At 35.5% G+C, this 17,500-nt stretch overlaps 1 protein-coding gene across 2 annotated transcripts; it reads left to right on the top strand.

Annotated features, from left to right (window-relative positions):
• Window positions 1–2,146: 2,146 nt before the first annotated feature.
• Window positions 2,147–16,586, top strand: LOC119597034 (cyclin-dependent kinase 2-like). 2 transcript variants are annotated; one of them, XM_037946470.1, is made up of 6 exons: window positions 2,147–2,858; window positions 12,382–12,520; window positions 13,357–13,513; window positions 14,772–14,944; window positions 15,175–15,387; window positions 15,993–16,586. In XM_037946470.1, exons 1-6 carry the CDS (start codon window positions 2,737–2,739, stop codon window positions 16,107–16,109), a joined length of 921 nt encoding a protein of 306 aa, XP_037802398.1. In that variant the 5' UTR covers window positions 2,147–2,736; the 3' UTR covers window positions 16,110–16,586. The 2 variants fall into 2 exon arrangements, with proteins under 2 accessions (XP_037802398.1, XP_037802399.1); XM_037946471.1 differs by lacking the exon at window positions 2,147–2,858 and adding an exon at window positions 3,259–3,383.
• The last annotated feature ends 914 nt before the right edge of the window (window positions 16,587–17,500 follow it).

Here is a 17,500-nt window from a genome sequence, read left to right as displayed (position 1 = left end):
AATTATAATAATCATAATCATAATGAAATTAATGATATATAACAATAGTAATAATAATAATAATGATAATAACAACAACAACATCAACAATAATAAGAATAAGAATGGGAGTAATAATGATAATAATATTAATAAAATGATAATTCGTTGATGATGATAGTAATAATTATGCCAATAATAGTAATGATAATAATAATCATTATTATTATTATTATCATTTTATTATTACTATTATTATTATTATAAATATTATTATTATAATTATTATATCAATAATATATAATGATAATGATGATAATATTAATATAATAGGCATTATCATTATTATCATTTCTGTTATTATTGTCATTATTATTATTATTACTATTATTAGTATTAGTATTAGTATTATTACTGTATTACTGACAATGATGATAATAGTGATAACGATAATACTTATAATAACAATGATGATGATAATAGTAATAATAATAATAATAATAATAATAATAATAATAATAATAATGATGATGATAACAATGACAATAATAATAATAATTAAAATAATAACAATAATAATAATAATAATAATGATATTAATAACAATAATAATAATAATAATAATAACAGTAATAACAATAGCCATCATAATGATAATTAGTGACAGGATGATATAATATTAAGTAGTAAGAAGGGTTTGCCGCTCTTAGCATATACAGTAATGGTACCATAGAATTCCTTATTTCGAATGCTACATATGGAACGCTACGTTTAAGTTCATTATCGTCATCGTTACAATCTATCATTTCTAATTCTCGCGCATTGTAGTAGTATTCTCAACTTCTTTTATTGTCATTATCTCATTATAATGAATATTAGCATCGTCGTTGTTATAATCAAGCTGTGTGTTAGTCTTTGTTACGTCACTATGCGTGATATCCCTGTCATCGTTATATCTCTCATCATCACGATTACCATTTAAACTATCATTAATATAAACATTAGAACGGGTATTTTCACCAGCAACGCAGCTGATACTATTTCTCCCCTTATATCTACACCAAGAAAACGCAACAAGGGTGCAAAGTAAACAAGAAAATTGCGTATTCATTCATTTACGTCTTTATGAATTGATCCAACGTATGACGCATTCGTTTTCGTTTTTGTTTTTTCCTATCCCCCATACGCGAAATACTAAAGGCCATAGCATCTTATTGCTATTCTTATCTCCTAAACCCATACAGAGATTCTTATTCATTTGCAGGATTAATGAGATGCGTTAGTTTAGTCATTTTCGATTAAATAATTTTGATAGACGCACCCAGAAATTTTAATTAAGGGCGGGGTTGGAATTGCGAATTGGCTTTCCCTTCAAAAACATTTGCCACAAAGATGATGCTGAATATGAATCAACAAATAAATTCCGAATATAACTAGACTAGAATGTCAAATATTTTGCATTATTTTATAAAAAATAAAAATGTAGGTTACAATATGGAAACGCAATGCGCTCGTTCTCTTTCTGCGTATAACATTGTATAAATTACATAAAGAATCTCGAAGTAATTATATTTTATTAACTAAACCGTACAGAATGAAATTAATGCAGATATTTATTGACCGTGAATAACGATTTTTACGAAAAGGAGATAAACAAAAGTAAGATTGACAAAAGATTTAGTTATCCCTCAATCGATCAAAGAGAACGTACCGAAACACAACACCTCGAAAAAATATAAAACATTTTCCATATAATTTAATTCCATACCTTAAAACTAACCTTCTGAACGGGAACGAAACACAACAAAACCCAAAATAATATTAAAAACCCACCTCGATTTTTTTTTATTTTAAATATTTATCAGAAACACACGAGGGGGAGGGGGGAGGGAGGAGGAGGCCGGAGGGGGGGGAGGCCATTTCTCGTGCGCTTCTCCCCTCTCCTACCCCCCTACCCCTCCTCCCCTAAACCCCTCCCCTTATATCCCACCCCTACCATCCCCCGTCCCTAATACCCACCCATCATACCCTAACCGTACCTCTCCTCTCCCCCCCTACTACCCCTCCCTCCCCCATCCGCCCTCCCCGCTCCCCACCCACCCCGACCCGCCCTCCCGGCTCCCCCCTCCCCCCGCGCGGTCCTTTTTTCGAGCGTAGCATCAGTCGGGGAGAGAGGGAGAGCGTGCGAAGTCGAGCGCGGGAAACCTGCCGACGCCATCGCCGAACCCGCGTCTCTCCGCCCGCCCGCCCGCCTTTCCCTCGACGCCTCCCTCGCCCGCCGTGTGTGTGTGTGTGTGTGTGTGTGTGTGTGTTTGTTGTGTAGTGTGTGTGTGTTTGCTTCTGCGGTGTTTTCTTTTTCTTTTTTCTTTCGTTCTTTTTTTTTTTCTCTTTCTTTTTTTATTTTACGGTTTGTTTGTTCCGTTTCTTCGGGTTTTGTTTTGGGTTTGGATTTTTTTTTTCTCTCTCTCTCTCTCGCTTCTCTCTCTCTCTCTCTCTCTCCTTCGGGGCGAACGAGGAGGCTCGCTTTGCCTTCTCTCTCCCTCTCTCTCTCTCTCAGAGGAAAACGCACGCCCTTTTCCTCTCTCTCTCTCTCTCTCTCTCCTTCTCTCTCTCTCTTTCTCACTCTCTCATTCTCTCTCTCTCTCTCTCTCTCTCTCCCTGCGTTTTGTCTCTCCGGGAGCCCTTCCTGTCTTCGGATTATGCGTTGGGTGTGACGCGCGCGCGTGTGTGAGTGCGTGCGTGCGAGAGAGAGGGAAGATGTCGGTGCAGAATTACGAGAAAATCGAGAAAATCGGCGAAGGAACTTATGGCGTCGTGTACAAGGCCCAGGACCGGGCGAGCAAGAGGATTGTGGCGCTCAAGAAAATCCGCCTCGAGAAGTAAGTTCGTGGGTTTTCGGGTTTTATTTATCTGTTTGTTGAAGGGGTTTGGTTTTGTAGGGCTTGTGTTTAGGGGGGTCTGTTTCTTCGCTGTTGGGGATCGTTTAAGGGTTTTTTTTTTTAAGGTGTTTGGTTGAGAGGGGGGAGGTATTTGGATTCGTATATTTTTTTTAAAGGATGGGGGTTTTTATTTGTAGGTGGGGGTGTTTTGGGGGGGGCTTTGGTTTAACGTTTTTTCCTGTGTTTTTTATTGTTTTAAATTTCAAAGAGTCGGGAATGGAGGAGTGTTCGGGAAATCGAATCTGAGAAAGGTACGATACAAGTTACATTTCTCCCTCTTCTCTTCGCTTTCTTTCGTTTCCGCGCCCGTTTTGTGCACCAACCTACGTTTTTCTATCAATTTTGCCTATTAGACATGAGAAAGAGGAGTGAAATAACGCGAAAAACCCGCAGTTCTGTCGAGGCCTCGTGGTGGCAGTGCATAGGCCTACATCGCGTGGGAGAAGCTTCGTTGTCCAAGCCGAGGTACAAACACGTTATTTCTTTGCTCTGGGGCTCTCCAAACCTCCCATTTTCCCTGCCTTGTTATACATTCACCTACTGCTTTGGGTGTATTTTATTCCCCTGTTGTATTTTCGTTGGTTTTTTGTATATGGTTTGAGTCTCATTGTTTGGGGGTTGGAAATCGAGAGGTGGAAATTCTTGGGATTTGAGCTTTTTTGTTTTATGAGTTGGTTGTGTTTAGTTTATTATCCCTTTTTTGGTTGGGAATTCGTACTTTTTGTGTCTTAATGTGTTTGAAAGTGAAAGATGTGTGTATATAGAAAGAGGAGATACCCAAGCATCAGTTTGAAATTGGAATGTTAGAGGCATGGCAGATCATGTCTTTGTAGATTTTGTTCAGTTTAAGGCTAAGTTCCATGGTTCAAAGCATGATTTTATTTTTTTTTCCAGTTTAGTCAATATTATAGGGAATCTTAGATAAAGTAATTGTGTATTTTTAAGTAATTCAATTTAGACTAAGATTTATCGTCGACTCTAGTGCAGTGTTGATAGTTTTTGGTATAATTTACCACTTTGTAAAATGTTAACTAAAGTTATTTTACCAGATTTCATTGCATATAGCCGTATATTATTTGGAAGTTGTCAATTTAATAACCATACTGCTGGTTGCATCTCTTAAAGATTCCTTTGTTACATTTCTTCTAAAATTCCTTTGTTACAGTACGGCATATTTTTCTCATAGGCTTTTATAGTAAATTGGTTTTCTTTTTTGTTTGGTATAGATTCCACAAACTGTATGGTAGGTTTCTAGTTGTTCTTTGTAATAAGGTCTTTGTTTACAGACTTCTTTTCTTTGTATTGATGTTTTGATAAACAAAGAAAGCTCCATGTAATTGCTTCTTTGTTGTGTAGACTGTGAGCAAGGGTGTAATTTGTTAATTGTCTAGTTAAAGCTCGCTTGTAAGGATGCATACACAAATCCAAGATGAGTTCGGAAATTTCTGGAAAACGTAATAGTTCAGTACAAAGAAAATGTAATGAAGGTACACTGAAAGGTCATTCACACTACACAGAAGTATGGAAGTGCTTTTTTAGAGTTATGGGGAATGTATTCCTTCCAGGTAAGACTTGAAACTTGTGCACAGTTGCAAACATATCCTGATCGTATCATGGTGTCGCGCAAAGGTTAGTAAGCCTCCATCTTGTATATTCAGGCACAATAAAGGCCAAACCTTTTATTATAATAGACAACAAAGTGCCCAAGAGGGTTTTTGGTTATTTTCTAAGTACATTAGTCATTCTTCTAAACATTTATTAAATTTTGAGATCAGAAATCCATTTTTGTTTGAATTATCAATATTAAACAGTACAATGTAAGCAAATAGTACCTTACGATCATTCCTTCTTTATATATTGTTCACAAATATCAAAGTTATGATATCAACATTATGTGGCTTTTTCCATTGAGGTTAAGGTCTAGAGAGAACAAAGCCCTTGACTGAGGAATGATTTGTAAGCTAGAATTCGGTATGGGTTAAGTTAGGTCCTTGCTTGTTGGCTTGAGCAAAAAGTAATTGATCAAAGTAATATAATTCCTTTGGTAAGGACTACAGCATTAACATAGAAAACATGCCTAAACATTACATGCAAAGAGCTATTTCAACCGTCAACATGTACATTTTGCTCATTGTGATATCCCCCAACCAACCTTTTCCTTAAACAATAGTAGCATCTCATGGTTATTTTTATTTGATACTGGCACATATTGAAGCAAAACCTTCTATATTTGCATATAAACCCTAGTTGTGATTTGTTTGGGTGGCAAAAGTGCAAATGGGGAAGTTGATGCAACCTAAGAAATGCATTACTAGCCACTAGCCAGTCTTTAATACCATGATTATTGGGTCAGGTATATGTACCAATAAAATTTTCAGTGCTCCCGTTAGAGAGTAGATATGGGTAATTATTCAGTACACAAATGTAGAGTTTGACAATCTAATAGTTTGACCATAGGAGACATACTACAAGGGGCTCACATGTACAAGCATCATAACAGACCGCTTGGTCTGCAGGGTACGGCTGTATGCTCGGTGATGTGCCAGAGCACATGGAGTGGGAAATTCCAATACTCGTAGCGTACTTGACCGCCCAGTGTCTGGACGTTGCCAGAAATCAGAGTTTGACACTCGGAGATTTTCGATACCTATGAGCGTCAGGTTAAAAAAAAAAATCAGGATCTGGAAGAGCGTGTCTCAGTATAGAGGTCATGGTATTGGTTGTTGCCATAGGTTTTTTTTTTTTCAAAGGCTTGCAAGCCCTTCAGATAACCAAATTTTGTGGGGGTGGGGTGATAAAGAATTTCCTGAACAAGTACATGTAGTGCAGTAGGTCTTCCTTTAATTTTGTATTTTTCAAATCCTGTCTTTAATTCTTAATTCATGCCAGGCTTTTAACAATTTGTAGTTTACCAGTAATCATTACGTTAGTTCTATGGGAATGAAAATGTAACAGGTTTTAAAGGTGTCGATTTTTAGTGGTGGTTTAATAAAATACATGATCAGTGTTTTCTGTGAGAGCAGCACTAACCCATAATGTTTTGGAGAAATTAAGGTTGAATAATGTTTGCTGTTGCAGAGGGAGACATTTTCAGGTTTGGCTTATTTTTTTATGTATTTTCTTTCTCCTTTTTTTGTTCATTTTCAGTGCTTTCTTTAGCTTGACTTCCCCCCCCCCCCCCTCTCTCTCTCTCTCTCTCTCTCTCTCTCTCTCTCTCTCTCTCTCTCTCTCTCTCTCTCTCTCTCTCTCTCTCTCTCTCTGACTTTAACAGAAATAAGGATTTTACCATTGTAAATGAGGCTTTAGTTGTCCTGTATGGTAACATTTTACATGTGAAGTTGACTGGAACAGTTTTATATATATATATATATATATATATATATATATATATATATATATATATATATATATATTTTGCAAAGATCTGTCCCCATGGAAGTAATTAAGAACTCTTAACATGAACATCTATCCTTATTCCTGTGTGGGGATTCTTTTCCTCATTTTATTTAACCTATTATTTCAAATTCATTGTTATAGCCAAGAATTTTGTGATATAGTCTCCTTTTATTAGCATTGTGGAAAATAATTCCTTTTAGTCCCCCTCCCCCCCTTATTCCCCCCATGTTTTTGGTGCACATTTTATCTCCTCTTCCCTCAGTTTCTCTCTATATAGTAAAGACCTGGGTAAACAAGGCATACAAGAAATTTACACTATATATAATGTTAAAATGACTGTAATGAGGTGCACAGGTCATTGACCCCTGTGACTTGTTAATTTTGTAAGGCAGCTGTTGCTTGAGTGTCTTGCTCAACGTGTTTATAGAAGTGAGGAAAGGACTAAAGTATATTTGGTTCCATTCAAGATTTAATTATAATTCATCTTTATGTAAAACCAAACATTGTAGGTTGTGAAGGTCTGTATAGAAGTGTGGTGTTGACAAGGTTAAGACTAAACTGGAGACTATGTAGTTTGGGGATGGATTGAATATGACACTTACTTGAGCGATCTTAGTGTGTGGAATAGAATCAACCATCATTTGCTTTTATTGTAAAATGTGACTTTAGGCTGACATCATTGTCACACATGCTTATGTAGCAACTCGCGGTTTTAGCAGTTGTAAAAAAGAGAGTTTTCACTTGATGAAATAGAAGATGAATTATAGTTGTTCTGAGAACTGTTTAAGAATGATAAAACAGTTTGCTTACCCATGATTTATTAACCTTTGAAAATGTGTAGCATTAGTAATTGGAAAGTAAAACCATCTATATTATCAAAATTGGATGTCCTGCAATTGAATGTGGCATAGCTTGTAGTGCTCAATTAATTGCTAGCTGAAAGAGCTATCTGTTTCTGTAATTCCTGTCATTTGATAACTGTATATGGGCTGTATTGTTTTGATCAAACAGAAGAACTTTGCATATAAAACTAGCAAGGGAACATTAAAAATGCAAGATAGAATAATGCACGTATGCATACTGACAGCCGTTTTAGACGTTTGAAGGTCATGGTCTTGTTGAGAGTAAATTCCAAAGTATCATTGAGCAAAAATAAAGAAAAGTGGAATGTGGTCCTTGGAATTTATATCACACTAAAAAATATTCATAAGCAAGTCTTTCTAGAAGTTAAAATTGTATGTGCAGTGTCATTTTCCGTTGTAGTTTTTATTTCATCCATAGTAATTTAGTATCACATTTTCTTTTGTATTCTTACAGTATACTATATTAATATTCTTTTTAGTTATATATGTATGCAGGTTTTTCAGGTATTTTTCAATGGATGTATGCAGGTTCTCTTCATGACCATTTTCTAGTGACAAAGTGTTTGGCTAACTAGGTACCTAGAGCTGTGCCTAGCAATATATAATGGCTATCACAGTCCTAGTTACCTAGTGGAGCAAACAGAAAGCTGCTAGACTTGACTGAGAGAGGAAGCAATATGGAAATCGTCTCCATGATCTTTTTATGGTGGTTGACTGAAAGAAATTTTATATGAATAAATGAAAACTAAAGAGTAAAAATTGTTATTTGAGGGGGAAAATGCTCTCTGCTACAGTATAGCCCTGATCATATGCATATCAAATTTTAGGTGTTATATTTTAAGGTATACATTTGTGTAAAAAAAAAAAAATATATATATATATATATATATATATATATATATATATATATATATATATATATATTATATTATATTATATTATATTATATTATATTATATTATATTATATATATTATATATACACACATACACACAAATTCCTGAACAGAATATTGCCATCCTGGCAAAAATGCTAATGGAAAAAAAAGTAAAGAATTGATCAAAACAAATATGTATATAAAGGGAGTTACTGGCAGGGATGCATTGATGTATATAGTTGGGTAGCATGCTGGCTGCTGTGGTGGATATGTGTTCTTGGTCATAGCACCACAGGATTCAGCATAATATTCAATAGTTAGCAGCTGAGCCAACAATAACCTACTTAAGGATTAGTATGGTTGTTAGTCTGTGATGTTCTGTATTTTGATTTTTACAAAAGGTTTGAAAGGGTTTAATTTTGGCCAAGAAATATCTCATTGAGGTAAAGAGGAAGAAGGCTAATTCATCATAAAGTAATATCTAAACTAAGTACACATTTTTTCAAGTTCCTCGTGTTACAATATTTCACGGGTGTATTTATCAGGTCGTTGACTTTGGTGTGATGTCAGGTCACGGTTGCAAAGTTCATTGACTCAGGATGGTTAAAGATTCAGAGTTTCCACGATAGGTTCAGTATTGACACAGTTGACAAGAAAACACTAGCCCTCTTCTCCTTTAACAACTTTTAAACCTTTTGTAACAAATCTCTAACTGGTGATATAAATTTTCTGTGTTGAAGAGATTTATGTGCTTTGGTTTTATTATAGTATTGGTTTGCTTTTACAACCTTTCATATATTGTAATTAAAGCACAATTTTATTTGATATAAGGTGATATTACGAAAAAAAAAATGAAATCCATATTCTTATACAACTTTGGATATGGTTTCTCTGCTAAATGTATCTACTTGCTAGTTTTGTGTTGGCAGGTATTTTAGGTTTTACTGCTTAATTTAAATATTGGTGCTGATTTTTTTGTTAAGGACAGTGTTCAATACTGGTGTAGTATACATTTTCATCATGATATAACCTTGGAGTCAATAAATGTGAAAATATGACTTTTTTAGTATTTTTTCTGATTCCAGTCCTACATATTTCTATACTAGACCAAATTTTCAAAAAGGACAAATGATACCTGGTGCAACAAACAGCCAAATAAGTGCTATTATAGGTTTCTGTATGCGAAAGTATTTTTGAAAAATGTTAAAGGCATTTGAAGTTTTGCATTGAAGTTCATACCTATTTTGTTTTATTGCCTCTATTTAACCCAGAACCGATGGGCGTGGCATGTATTTACATGCTGTTCCCACTATGAGTTTGTTTTTCCACATGGATAGCTCTACTTGTACTAAGTCACCAATGAGCCAATTATGAGTACTGCTTGCCTCACCTGTTAACCCTTTTCATTGATTTCGAAAATATTTTGTGATCTTGTATTGCTGTTACTATTGTCAATGACTTTATAGTAATTATAATATCCATAATAAAAATACCATTGATAGTGATATTATTAAAAATAAAAAATAAAATTTTCAAATTCAAGGAAAGGTGAAATTGGGTAAGGTTGCAAGGTAATTGGCTTCTTTGTGGCTAAGCACTTGCAGAGCCATCTATGTTTCTCTCACACACAAAAATCTAAATTGAGCACAGCATTTTCCCAGTGAAATTGGGTTAAAATGAATTATCCAATGCAACTGTTGGGCCAGATTTGTTAAGCCCTTTTTATATAATAGGGGAAAATTAGACTTAGTTTTGACAGCCTTTCCAGAGTGAGTTTGTTGCTTGAGCCATATTCAACCTCATTTTGTATTAGACTGTCTTGCCTGATACCACAGGGCCCTTTTTAAGCCTTTTAGAAATGTAAAAGTACCTTGTGGTGATCCTGAGGTTATATATCCTAAACTCTATAAAAAAAAAAAAAAAAAGTCAGTCAGTCCCTCGAGATGCCACTGGTTAATGGTTTCCTTACAATATCAACTACATATGACCCAAAATACACAAAAATCATGATGAAAAACCAGTTCACGTGACAGTATCCACTGTAAAAGTTCTGACTTTTTCCTGTCTTGCTGTCATGCCTCCTCCTCCTCCTGTGTTTCTCTCTCTCTCTCTCTCTCTCTCTCTCTCTCTCTCTCTCTCTCTCTCTCTCTCTCTCTCTCTCTCTCTCTCTCTCTCTCTCTCTCTCTCTCTCTCTCTCCTCTCTCTCCCTCTCCCTCTCCCTCTCTCTCCCTCTCCCTCTCCCTCTCCCCCCCTCTCTCCCTCTCTCTCTCCCCCTCCTGCTTTTCTTTAGATCTTGCAGACTAGATCATCTCTCAAGTCTGGTAAATTTAGTGAAAAGGTGTTATAGAAAGGGTAATATCCATAAAGAAAAAGCAAACAAATACAAAGATTGTCATCAAATTGAAATAAAAATTTGGGATATCATATACATATAGCCAGAAGTCTATTAATGTATTGAAATATTGTAGAGATAGATATGTATACTCTCAATCTATTTATACATGTGTATTTCCCTTAGCCATTATTTATAGCTTCATATTAAACCACCACTGAACAACTTATGGGGGGAAAAGGTTCAAACATAAATTGATCATATTTCTAGTATGTTTTGAGAGAGAAGCAAAGTCAGTGTTGGCTTTTTTTACTGCTTATATAATTAGAGAATAATTTTCTTTACATTTTTGCCTAGTGTTTTTGTTTTTGTATTTCATGGTGTAGATTATAAACAAGTTCATCAATAAGTCAAAATTTTGGTTGTTGGCATTTGAAGAGCTTAGTTTATGCACCAGAAAGTATACATTTCATTGTCAATATCTCAAATACAAGTGTTATTATAGTGTAAATTTGAATACCTCAGTTAACCCCTTAGCAAATTAATTGAAAAGGAGGTAGAGTGCCAGTGAGTATACAAATAAATATATTTTTTTAATCATATAAGACTGGAAAGGGGGGATGTGGGAGGAAAAGCTATAGGTTTTACTTGTATGACATAGAATTTTGTTCTTCAAACTCATTTCATTTAATTGTGAAAAAATAGGTGCAGGAAAACACTACTCGGTGATCAGCTTCAGCCGAGAATATAGAAGAGAAGTGAGGGTATTGGGAAAATGATACCATAGGTGTGGCTAATGGAAACTTACCAAGTAATACCAGGTATATTAGTGAACACTACATATCATTCACAACAAAATTAGCATGGGAAAAATCCCAACTTTTTTTTTTTTTTTTTTTTTTTTGGCAAGCCAGTCATGGTTGCATCAAATGTGATTTTGGGGGGATTAACGATCTTTTAAGTTCTGTGTATTAAAATATTCAATTTGTTAATTATTATCTTGTAATAAGTATTACATTTACTATTTTACTTGCATATTTTTTTATCCATTTATTTGTGTTCTTATGCATTTTGGTAAATTTGTTAAACTTCGCAACCTTGATACAAATTTTTACATATAGTATAGAAGTCATGCTCTTTCCTTCTCCCTCCTGTGTCTGTCCACTTCTTTCAGTATCCCTTCTTTGTTGTTTGTGAATTGATAATTATTTTTGTTCAAGGCATTATTAAATAGGTAGCCCCACTCTATTTTGATGAAAATCCTAGCTGGCAACTTCTGAGCTAAGCCCTGCTGCTTTACTTTTATTCATTCTCCCTCATCCCCCATTGTCCCCCCCCCCCCTTCTTCGTCTTCGTCTTTTCTATTTCCATTATTTTTTAAATATTTTAATTACTGAAACTTTTTTTAATGCAGTGAAAAAAAACACTAAAATTTCACACAGATTGATAGGGTCGGTAAAGGGGTGGAACTAATGAAGTCATCATATTTAGCCAATGAGTGTGCACTGAGATACCAGATACAGCTAGATGCATAATTATTGGTATTATTTACCCGATGTTTTTATATTTACCAGATGAAAAACCAAAATTCGCCTTTTATTTATGATAGAGTTCCTTAACCTGTATCTGTCAGGCCACGCCATCAAAACAAAGCAACTCCTCATGACAGGTATGACCATAGTGTGTTACAACACGCTAGAGCGAGTTGAGCGAAAAGTTCTGCTACATCTAGCGGACTCTTGGGCCAAACAGCAGAATGGTTGCCGGAAATCACAGGAGTCAATGACTCTTGAGATATTACTGATACTGTCATTGACACGTTAACATTAGCAGGCATCACAATACCCTGGGGGAGGGGGGGGGGGCAAGTTTAACTTTTTGGGTTAAATAGGCTTATGGAAGTGGGGCTACCTGTTTATATGTACCTAGATTTTTGTTAATGCGATTTGTAAACCTTAAATTGCACAAGAGTAACACATTTACTCTTATCTCCAGTGAAGCAGACGGAGTACCCAGTACAGCTTTGAGAGAGATAGCCTTACTCAAGGAACTCGACCATGATAATATTGTTCGACTGCTGGATGTGGTGTACGGGGACCACAAGTTGTACATGGTATTTGAATACCTGAATCAGGTAAGGTGCTTTTCATTACATGTATTTGGATTACATAGGATGTTCCACAGACTCAGGCATAAAATGAACAGTCAAGGAAGGGCCAGAACCCAACCCAAAATTGGTAGATTGTAATTAATATTGAAGCTGAGAAGTGTTTTCTGTTATTCTTAGGTGTTAAATTTGAATAAAATTTAAGTCCTTTGTATGGTTATTTTCCTGAGTCAGTGGAATGAAATGTAGATTATGTACATTAAAAGAGATAGTGGAAAGCAAAATTAGATTATTTCCTTTTCATTAGTTTTAGTAATGACATTTTTCTTTTTCTTTTTTTTTTTTTGCAATGCTTTCATCAAAGGATTCAGAGTAGATGGTAAGATCTTAGTTTTTTAAAGTCTTGTCCTCAAGAATTATTGTATAAAGTTTGTACACACTAAGTAGAAAAAAAGTTTGCATTGCCTAATAACTATCCATGTGTGTGTGGGGGGGGGGGGGGTTATGGATGAATTAGAGATTTAAGAAAAAGGTTGCAAGTGTATGAACTATTAACTTAGATTGATGAAATCTTTGAATTTGTGCAAATGAAATTAGTCATCGTAGAGCTGCAATAAGACATTGTAAATGTATTACGATCTAACTCTAAAAAAAATAGAATCTGTGTTTTAATTGAGAAATAACTTTGAGAAGTACTGTTTAGAAACTGATTAAACAGCTGTGTGCAGTGTAGTCTAGTTACTGAGCATATAATGTTGATTGTTGTCACTGCATATTGTAAGATGAAATTGATAATATTGGTAATTATAGAGAATAGTGATAGTGATAATAAGTGTAGAATGACATTAATTTTATACTTCAAGGATCTGAAGAAGCTCTTTGATGAAAGCCGTGGAGGATTACCGTTGGATCTGGTGAGGAGTTATATGCAGCAGCTGTTACGAGGCATCGCATTCTGTCATGCTAATCGTATTCTCCATCGAGACCTGAAGCCGCAAAACCTTCTTATAGATGCCAGAGGTACTTGGGCTTCTCAGTTTTTATCTAAAGAAGGTTATTTAGATTGGGAACATTTGCTTGCATTTGTGGAGTGGATCAGTTGCATCATCCAAACTGTTTTGTATAGTTCCATCATAAAAAATCCTTTCGCATTCACATGTAATGTAAACAGATTAACTTTTTAAAAGGGAAGAAACAGAAGTAGCAGCTGACTTGTGTATGGATATAATATATATATCTATGTAATATGTAGTAGAGATGGTATAGTATTTAGAAGACTAAAAATAACCATTAGAGTGTGAATCACAAAGTAACAACGTAAAAGAGAAATAGCTACATATATCTGTATGTGTTAGATAAGTGTGTAAAGTTGTCATGATAGTGATGCAGCTGCACAAAAAATAATTCTGACCTCTACCTGTGCAAAAGCTATGGACAGAAGTGTCCACATCCAGTGCTCTTGCCAACTTTTTATTGGAGTGCTTGTGTGATATTTGGATATTTTCTACTGCTGTTTACAATTACTTAATTGTTAATGCTTTTCCTTGGTGCATTTTCATATTTTGTTTTTGATGTCTCGACTCTAATTTTTAAAATCATACATTTCAATCCATTACCTCTGGATGAAGTGTATTCACATCATAGCTGACATAGTTAAGGCTCAGCTTTGTGTAGTTCCCATCATGGCTGGCCTAGTTGTGGCTATGATGCATAGCATTTTATGCTGTTCTTCATAAGGTATCTCCCATGCCCACCGTGGGAGAATGGGAGGGATAATATTCTAGTTGTACACAAATCATTTGCCTGTGACTTGTCTTGAAATGTGACCACAAAAAGAAAGTACTGAAGGCATGGGAGTATCAGCCTTGTATATTACTGCATACAATCTCTATTTCACAAGAACAAGGTTTGAGAATGGGGGGGGGGGGTCCTTTACACAGTGAGTAACACCTAATTTATTGAAATGGTCTTATGTACATCCATACCCAGGCTACTACAAGTTAGACCTGAAACAAAAAAAAATCCCCATCACTTTCTTGATTCGTTATGGCGAGTGTGACACACTAGTTATCTGGAATAGGCCCCAGAGGCAAACCCAGTCAGCTGCACATACTCCCCAGAGCAAAGGTCAAGTACACCCCCAAATTCTGCCAGAGGCAGTGGGTTAATATGCAATTAGGCAGAGGTCACAGGTTGGCAAATTCACAAATATTAAGTCTGAATCACTAATAACATAGTTTGATAATTAATCTAATTGATATTTAATTTTTCTTTCCAGGGTCAATCAAGCTGGCAGATTTTGGATTAGCAAGAGCATTCTGCCTGCCTTTGAGGGTGTACACACATGAAGTTGTCACCTTGTGGTACCGTGCCCCAGAGATTCTCCTCGGTGCCAAAAACTATTGTACTGCAGTTGATATGTGGAGTCTGGGTGCCATTTTTGCTGAGATGGTAAGAAATTTGTCCACATGAAAGTGTATTTAACCAGAGGATGAATTGTTTAAAGTTTCAGCAAGTTGTTATTCGTAACTTCTAAAGCATATTGTGATTTTATTATAACTTTGGATATAAAAATGAGTCATCATTGTATTTAGATTTGAATCCAAAGAAACTGGTATTTACAATATGTCTGTCATCAGTATACAAATTTGTTAAAAACTTATTATTACTTTTCTTCACAGTTGACGAGAAAAGCACTTTTCCCTGGCGATTCAGAAATAGACCAGCTCTTCCGTATCTTCCGTACTCTGGGAACTCCTGGGGAGGAAGATTGGCCAGGTGTGACCCAGCTCCCTGACTATAAGAGTTCATTCCCACGGTGGGAGGTTGATGCTGAAAGTTCCATAGCCCAGCTGGTTCCATTGTTGAATGAAGAGGGACGGTGCTTACTCTTGGTAATTATAATAATGCTATTTCAAGTTGGTGCAAGTGCTTGTGTGTATGTGTGCCTGTTTGTGTGTGGGAATCAATTTACAAGTATGATGAAAGTTTTGTAAATGGATAATATTTTAGTCACTATTTATCAAGTGTGTTTTGATGATTTTGAACTATTCCTGGGGTAAATATTAAATTCAAAAGAAGCAATTGAGTTTATAGGACTAATATCAGAGATAAAGCATTCCATAATGTATCCTCATCCCGTAAACCTGTTATATGAAACAGTGTCTCCATGACCCTATATAGGCACACAGTCCATATAGTAGTCCATAGATAACCTGCATTATGGAAGTTATCATTCTCACTGCTACTCTATGCAACTTAATACCATGTTTGGTGATTAGGGGTGGTGACATTGATAACTGAAACTGATATTAGTGTGAAATAAAGAATTTTTGATAATGAATAATGAGTATTGGAACATTATTTATAACACTATATTGGAAAGTATACCTTTGTATATTGAGATTTTTAGAAGAAAAAAAAGTACACTTTTATATGTTGAGATTTTTAGTGCCACAAGTTCAAGTAAACTGGACATGGGTTAATCTCACTTTTCCAGGCTATGCTGAAATATGACCCACGGCAGCGGATTACTGCAAAGTCGGCCCTCTATCACCCATTCTTCGAACCTCTCTCATCTACTGGCCAAGTGCTAGTCCCACCAAATCTTAGGTGATCAGAAACAAGGCCTTCAAGATTTTTCTTTTCTTTTTAAGGAATCATGCAAAAAATGTTGCTTACCCAGTTTTTTTTATCATTTAAAGAATATTGTATAGGTTTACACTATTCTTGCATTTTGATATTTTGACTATGTATAGGTCTAGAGTTTTTGCACATCTACTGTGCTTTTTATATAGAATACAAATAGCTTTTTTACCCAAAGTTCTACCAACCTTTCCTCTTTTTATATACAGATATTTGTAAATATACTATATAAGGTCCAAGCTTTTGTGCTTTTATGTATAGAAAGAAAAATGTTAATTTTACCAAAAGTTTCAGGATCTTGTTTCAAGGAAGTAAGTATAAATTGCTATTTTTGGAAAAAGTTTCAAGTCTAATTTTATTTTAAAGAATATCATGAATTGATAAAATTGTGTATTTTTTAAATCTATCAAGTCTGGCTGTGAATATTAGAATAAGAAATAATAGATTACATGTTCTTTCATTTACCTAATGTAGTAACCATCGTTTTGCTTGATTTTGTGTGTTTTTATTTATGGTTAAAAAAATAGATGTGCTAGACAACAAAGCTCATGTAGCAATATAGGAAGGTAAGTATTGGAAAGGATAGAGTGGGGGGGGGGGGGCAGTTGATTATTAGATGCTATACTTCAACAGTTGTACAGGAGTAGGATGGTGTTGGAAATGGTAAAGATGCACAGGATGAGTGAATGGGTTAAGGTAAGAGTAAGCAAGGGGGAATTAGATCAAGTGAAGGATATGTATGCATCTGAAGCAGGAGAACAGGTCAAATCAGAATGTGAGAAATTTCACAAGGATGTCTGACAGGGTGAAAGTAGGATAGGTGAGGGAAAGTAGAGGTATGGGCTACAGTAAAGTATGAGCAGGACAGCAGAATGTGTGGAAGAGGAATGTTACATTTAAAGTGGGGGTAATAATGTGTGTCAAGCATACATGAAAAACATGGTCGGTGTGATGTGGACATAACAGTGGAGCATGCTAGAGTATCTCCTTGTACATTGCCCGAGATTCTGACATGGATGGGTACCCAGCAAAACCTGACAGATTTGTGGTGCATAAACTAGTAGAACAACCAGTCCTGAATCCTACAGATAAGGGGGTTGGTTGAGTATACAGACTTTATGAGAGATCGTGAGTTGCAGGAATCAGTAAGGGGGTTGGTTGAGTATACAGACTTTATGAGAGATCGTGAGTTGCAGGAATCAGTGCATACATTGCAGTAAAAACAGTACTCAGGAGGGAAGGGGTATATAAATGTGCAAGTTGGATTTGGAGCTATAAGTGTAAACATGGATACTGGAGGAATGAGAGGAGACATGGTCAAGGAAAGGGGTGAGAGGGACATAAAAGGGATATCTGATTTTG

Source organism: Penaeus monodon, chromosome 38 (assembly GCF_015228065.2).
Source record: "Penaeus monodon isolate SGIC_2016 chromosome 38, NSTDA_Pmon_1, whole genome shotgun sequence".
In the NCBI taxonomy this organism is placed as follows: Eukaryota; Metazoa; Arthropoda; class Malacostraca; order Decapoda; family Penaeidae; genus Penaeus; species Penaeus monodon.
The sequence above is the reverse complement of the archived record's forward strand: the minus strand, read 5'-3'. Positions and strand labels throughout refer to the sequence as shown.